This window comes from Gekko japonicus, unplaced genomic scaffold (genome assembly GCF_001447785.1).
Source record: "Gekko japonicus isolate JY-2015 unplaced genomic scaffold, Gekko_japonicus_V1.1 scaffold425, whole genome shotgun sequence".
Taxonomy (NCBI): Eukaryota; Metazoa; Chordata; class Lepidosauria; order Squamata; family Gekkonidae; genus Gekko; species Gekko japonicus.
Window position 1 is genome coordinate 453,793 of NW_015176464.1, and position 6,689 is coordinate 460,481.

At 48.1% G+C, this 6,689-nt stretch overlaps 1 protein-coding gene across 1 annotated transcript in view; it reads right to left on the reverse strand.

The window, feature by feature from the left end:
- Positions 1–5,160, reverse strand: part of SLC25A5 (solute carrier family 25 (mitochondrial carrier; adenine nucleotide translocator), member 5) — a 5,799-nt gene extending 639 nt beyond the window's left edge. The window contains exons 1-3 of the mRNA XM_015427049.1: positions 4,944–5,160; positions 2,131–2,617; positions 1,881–2,021 (exon numbers count right to left, since the gene is read on the reverse strand). Of these exons, the coding sequence (XP_015282535.1) occupies positions 1,881–2,021; positions 2,131–2,617; positions 4,944–5,054 (739 nt within the window). The 5' untranslated portion in view covers positions 5,055–5,160. The remainder of the gene's footprint in view (positions 1–1,880; positions 2,022–2,130; positions 2,618–4,943) is intronic.
- Between the last annotated feature and the right edge of the window lie 1,529 nt (positions 5,161–6,689).

Below are 6,689 nucleotides of genomic sequence, written 5' to 3' on the forward strand. Positions count from 1 at the left end.
GCAGGTGTTTAAAACAGGGTAATATAAGCCAGTTTCTCCAAAACCATTCCTATAACAGCATGTCGTAATGAATTGATTATAGTTTTTGGCCCACACTGAGGTTGACAGGCATGTCTACTGGAGTTTGACTGTCTGTTCAATGAAAGAATGACAGGGAACTGCCTATCTGTCACAGGAGGGCCTTTGCAAGGTGTGCTGCATTATCCTCTGCTCTTTTAGAGGGGCAGTTTAAAAGAATTCCCTATGGGAAAAGGCTTTGCCCCTGCAATGAAGGAGAAATTGAGACTGTCGATTACATTCTTCTACGTTGACCCTTCTATCAAGATGCTCACATCCAGACCATCACTCCTTTGATCAATAGAATACCTGGAAGAACGAGCTTGGGATACGTTAGGTTACTCCTAGAAGACGGAAATCCAACAACTACAGCCTCAGTGGCAAATTTTGTGCAACAGCCTATAAAATCTGCCAGTTGCTCGTTATTGGGGTTTATGTAAATGCCACCCATTTATATTACTAGTTTTATTTTGTGTTATTTTTTATTAATTTTAACCTTGTGTTTTTTTTTAATCTATGCTGCTCTTTGACTGTACAAATATATATATGCTAGGTTGTTGTTGCAAATCTATGAACTAAAAATATTGAAGATGGCAAAACTGTCTCCTAAATTGTCTCCTACGTTGGCTGTTTTACTGCTGTAATTAAGGCAGTTTGCCTTAATGCCTGATTATTACTTTTAAAAAAACTGTTTAGTTTTTAGCTGCTTTGCCTTGATATTTGTATAAATATATTTAAAGACTAAATCTTTGATTAACTTGGAAGAACTGTAGACAACCCAATTAAATTATGTTAGAACAAAGAAGAATTGGAACTTGCCTAAAGATTGCTGTGGGAAAGAGGCTAAAGGATAAGAGGACAGGTCAAAAGAGCAACTTAATCTTGACTCCCAAGAAGTTTACATTCAAGCAGTCCCACTGGACTTCAGGCTTCCAAGTAGGTAACCATGGAAATATTTACCTTGGTTGCAACAGGATGTTTAGCCTGGTTGATCAGTGGATGCTAGTTTTTAAATAGACCGTGCTTTGAGGAATCAGTGTTTTACTTACATTGTAATCCTAAACAGTTATACTCTACATCCATTGACTTTGATGGATTTGAAACAGTTAACTGTGTTAACACCTGAGAGCCAGTTTGGTGTAGTGGTTAAGTGCACGGACTCTCATCTGGGAGAACCAGGTTTGATTCCCCACTTCTCCACTTGCACCTGGCTGGAGGACCTTGGGCAAGCCGTAGCTCTGATAAGAGCTGTTCTTGAAAAAGAGCAGTTTCTGTCAGAGCTCTCTCAGCCTCACCTACCTCACAGGGTGTCTGTTGTGGGGAGAGGAAGGGAAAGGAGTTTGTAAGCCGCTCTGAGACACCTTTGGGTAGTGAAGGGTGGGGTATAAATCCAATCTTTTCTCCTCTCTTCTTCTTTAGGATTGCACTGTTAAGGATCTCTAGCTCTAGTTCCATGTTCTTAAAATGGATCAATCAAGCCCTAGGTAATGGTTTTCCTTAAGTGCAGGCTGGTTTTCCTTAAGTACAGGTTATCAGACTTCAGCATGGATTCTATCCGCTGTGTGTCAGCTGGGACCAAGCTAGACATATAATTGGTCCAATTTAATACACACACACACACCCTTAAGATGCAACATGCCTATAAGTAATATTAACCCAGGATGCAAACAACTACATTTAATACCTTTAAGTAGACATATTCTAAGGACTTACTACCAAGATCTCCCTTTCTAAATCTCCTATATAAAGAGTGAAACCTGTCTGTGTGCTACTAGCTGATCTCTAAGTCCCTGGCAGAGGAACTGCTAGAATTAGATACGTACCACCTTTGCGGCCAGACTGCATCATCATACGCCGCCGGACTGTATCAAAGGGATATGAGGTCAGGCCAGCAACAGCAGTAACCGTCTGAGCAATCATCCAGCTGATCAAGATGTGGGTATTCTTTGGATCAGGAAGCATCCCTGTAAGTGAAAGAATTAGAGATAAAGGAGCAGCTAAGTCGCATCTTTCTTCCAGGTTCAGCTGGGAAAGTAGGGAACAATCAAAAACATCCCCAAAAGCAAAACTTACCCTTTGCAGTATCATAGATACCAAAATAAGCTGCTCTGTAGATAATGATGCCCTGGACAGACACATTGAAGCCTTGGTACATCCCCCGAACGCCGTCAGACCTGAAGATCTTGACCAGGCAGTCTCCAAGACCTTTGAATTCACGGTCAGCCCCAGCTTTTCCCACATCAGCTGCCAGACGCGTTCGGGCAAAGTCAAGAGGGTAGACGAAGCATAGAGACGTAGCACCAGCAGCCCCACCAGATGCCAAGTTGCCAGCAAAGTAACGCCAAAACTGGGTTCTTTTGTCAACTCCACCCAGAAAGACCTGCTTGTATTTGTCTTTGAAAGCAAAGTTGAGGGCCTGAGTGGGGAAGTATCTGATAACATTGGCCAAATTGCCACGCCAGAAAGACAGGAAGCCTTGCTCCTTGGGGATCCGGACCACACAGTCAATGATGCCCTTGTACTGCTTATCTACTGTGATCTGCTTGCTTGCATGTTGTACCTGTTAAGAAGAAGGTGAAATTCAGTTTGGCAATGTCTGAACCCCATTCCCCAAAATGTAGACTAGATGCTCAAATCATGCGAACTTTGCACTGAAGTTGACTGAATAAGGGAAGAACAATTGGGGCACTAGTATTTGCCAACAATAAAAAGTATCAATCAGTACAAGGCCTAGAAGTCACACTGTTCAAGAACAGACTTGGGCTGTCCAATTAGACTCATGACAGCTAGAGAGCTGCTGGCACACATGACGCAGAATTGCCTAAATGGAGAAATCTTGGGTCAAGTTTCAGTTTCTTCCTTCTGGCCCTGCAGTATAGAAAAGTATAGAAAAATGCTCTGCCCTCCCTGCCTACCTGCAAAGGACATATCTACGTTTAAATGCAAAGTCCAAGTAAATGTCCTTGAAGTATGAAAATCAAGATGGCTACTTTTAACTGGAAGTCAACTCCTCAGTAAGACAACAGGCTATCAGGGAGAGAGATAAAACTAGGATCAAAGTTTGGATTAAAGACCTTTACTAAGGAGGATTCCCTGTTGACAATAGTGACTACTGGACAAGTCATTTGAAGGTGAAATCCTTCCCCTAAACACCTTGCACCCCAGTAACAGCTGCATAGCAAGGTGACCCCACTAACCAACTACCTTTTCAAGGTTTCTCTAGGTTCAGTAGAATTCTCCATAGGAAGTAGTCAAGGGCTGTTTACTGCCTCGGTCAGTAACTCCAAAAAGCAAAAGGCCAGGGCCCATCCCCAATCAGACTAACCAATGTCCTTGACACCACCCCCATTCCCTCCATATACTCCTCTAGCTCCCGGATTGGCAACAGCAGGGCCTATTCCAGGTAATCCTCATGTGACTGGCTTCAACCTGGACACCTCCTGTCACTGACCACAGGTCATCAGGACCTTCAACGAAATGTGACCCTGAGAGACCTTCTTAGTGGTCTAATGCCAGCTTAAATACACTTCACAATTCCATTCACCACACAGTGCTAACCAACCGCTGTATCAACTCTGAGCCTGCGTAAATCCCGAACATGAAGTTCAAGCCGGTAGCCTCAAAGGGCAGCTAGCCTTCTCGGACAACCTTTTACCCTCCAGGGTCACTGGCCACAGGGTTTTTTCTGCCGCCGCTTTCAAAGGAGCTCTCCGAGGAGCGGAATTTAAAAGCTGGCATCGAAAGAATTACTTTTCCCCTCCCGGGACCGCATTACTCACTAAATGCCCCGATGCTGTTTACGCAAACAAGACACCTCAGAGTCCCTTACGACTCTCCAAGGACGTCGAATTTCTAGAGAGCCGTTTTCACTCGGGCGGTGGGGACGGGGCGAAAATGCCCGCCTCCAATATGCCAAGGAGATGCTTTCGGGAGGCGGCGGGTGGTGCCAGAGTGGCAGGTTGCCTCCAACAGTAACAGGCGGCGGCCCGTCCCGGCCCTCCACCGCGGGAACGGGCCGCGCCACCCTGGCCGCCTCCTTCCTCCTCCCCCCCCCCTTGCACTAATCCAGCGCCCGGCCAGGATTTGCATAAGCGGAACTAGTTCGCTCCGGCAGTTCGGCAATTGCAAGCGCGTGGCTTCCGCCTCGACCGGCATTTTAAGCAGAAGGTTGGGGGCCGGGGCCCAGCGCTCGCCTCAGAACCCGGGGGGGGGGGCAAGGTCAGCCCCCACCGCTCCCATGCCAAGCCCGGCCGCGAAAGCCCCTGCCAAAGGCCCCGCCGCCTCCCTTCCCATTCAGGGTTCCCCGACCTAGTCCAAGGAGACCGTCTCCTTGGGCAGAAAGAAACGCAGGCCCGAACGGGAGCGGGAGGCGAGAAAGAAAGGCTTCGCCTCCCCTCCCCGGAGAGAGCGGGCTGAATCAGGGCGATGCGCGGGCCTTCTTCTCCTTCTTCTCCTTGGGGCGACCTTGGCGATGCCTCTCGAGGCTCCCCCGTATCTTCTTGGCGCCGGGATGCGCCACGAGGCCGCGTGTCGCCAGCGCAGACAAAGGCCAAGCGTCAGAGAGAGACCGGCGCGCGCCTTCGCGCACTAGACGCCCGGACGCCTTTGCCGGGACGCCGCGCCACGCTTTGCTGGCTGGACGAAATGACGGCGCCCCTCTCATGCAGCCGGCCGACTGCTCCTCTCCCTTGACCTTCTCCCGATCCCGCCCGGTATCTCCCCCCCCCCCCCGTCAGCCCCAAACCCAACGCGAGATCCGTTTTGCGGACGTCTTCGCTTCTCTCGCCCGCCCTTAAAGCGCCTCTCCACATGGCAAAACCAACCATGCCCCTTGGGCTAAGTCACCCGGCCCTCTCCTCCCCCGCTGCGGTTCCCACTCCCCTCACCTGCAGGAGCAGCTTGATTCTCTCGATGGGGGCCACCGCTGTCTTGGAGATGGCGGCTGCCACTCCACCCGCCAAAAAATCTTTCAGAAAAGAAACGGCCGCGTCAGTCATGATGCCGGGAAGAAACTGGAGGGCGCACAAGAATCACTTCTCTCCGATGGAATGGGGGGCCAATGTAGTACTGATGGAGACTGCCGGCTCAATGAGACCGAGCAACCGAAATGGCCGGTTTTTATACAGCCGCGAAGGCTTCAACGTGGGAACGGAGGGAGGGAAGGAAGCGTGGGCATCTACGCACAGCCACTTCCCATTGCCCTGATTGGCCCTTGGTGGAAGGGAGGGTCCGAAGAGAGAGCTGCAGGGGGGAACAATACGGGGGTCTGTATCTCCTCTAATCCCTAGCATCTGGGCTTGTGGTTCTAGTCAGGCGAGGAGACCCATTCTCTAATGCAGGGAAGCCCGAACCTCAGCTACAAGGGCTTGCGGCGAGTAGATGGCTGACTAGGGCGCACCTAGAGGCAAGAAAGGGATAAGGACGGTGGCTGTAACCTTGGGGAAGGTGCAGAGAGAAGGCAGGGCTTGTCTCGGACACGGATGTGGTGTGGGTTTCCACCTGCTTGACGCTCAGTGACACAAACAGGGTGTTCCTAAGGCAACCCCAGAAAGGAACATTCTGTGTCCTTAAATGTACTCTCAGCCTGATACCAGCAATCCAGAATCAGCGACACCCCTCTCCCCAAATCCCAGTTTCGTTCAATTTGCCAAGTCTGTTTCTTGGTGCATGAACGAGAAAACCCCATTGGCAATCCCGTTAATGTGCATAGTGCAATCCAACAGGGAAATATCCTTCTCGAGTCTCATTAAAATGAATGAGCACTCACAATTGTGCTCATGCGCTTCCACGAGGCTAGAACAATATCCAAAACCTGTAGCTCCTTATAACTCATAGTAAGGGTGGTTCTGCTGTTTTATTCCAAGACGGTTTAAACAGACATTACATTCTTTGTGTGAATGCTTAAAATTCTGGTACATGAGGCCGAATCTTGCACTGTGAGGAGAAGTTCCCCTCTACTGGAAGAGTGTACAGGGGTAAGAGGACTGCTCCTTCTCCCCCACTTGGGTAGGATGATACAAAGGAAGGAAAGGCACCTATACCTCTTTCATTTCAACACAAGCAACTTTTCTCATCCTTGTATGAGATGCCAAAGTTCAAAGGTGATTTCACATCCTGTTTTTTGGGCATCCTTAACACATCTGGCTGGCCACTGTGAAAACAGAATGATTTATGGAGGGATCCAAAAGGGGTTTTCTGTTAATGAAACACACCATGAGAAATGGTGTACATTTGAATTACTACATAATTTGTTATCTGGAAAAAATACGTTTAATATCAAATACACCTGGACAAAATAAAATGCAAAAAACATTGCAAAGACTAGAAGATCAATTGTCAACAGCATTATGCATATTCACAACTAGAATGACTGAAGTATACGAGTTACATTTCCCCCCTCCATACTGAATCATGGATACGTGTGGACATATATGAACCAGAAGGAGATGGAATTATTTTATACATTTTGCTATTTTCATTGAAAGGGCAGTCTCTCATTCTGCAGGTCCTCCTAAGTTTAAAATCCAGGCAGCTGCACCATCAAGTTTTCTGCTTTCTTCAATGCATTTAAAGCTACAGCATAACTTGCCACAAAATCCTCCTGCAAGACCCCATCCACACATTCAAAAATG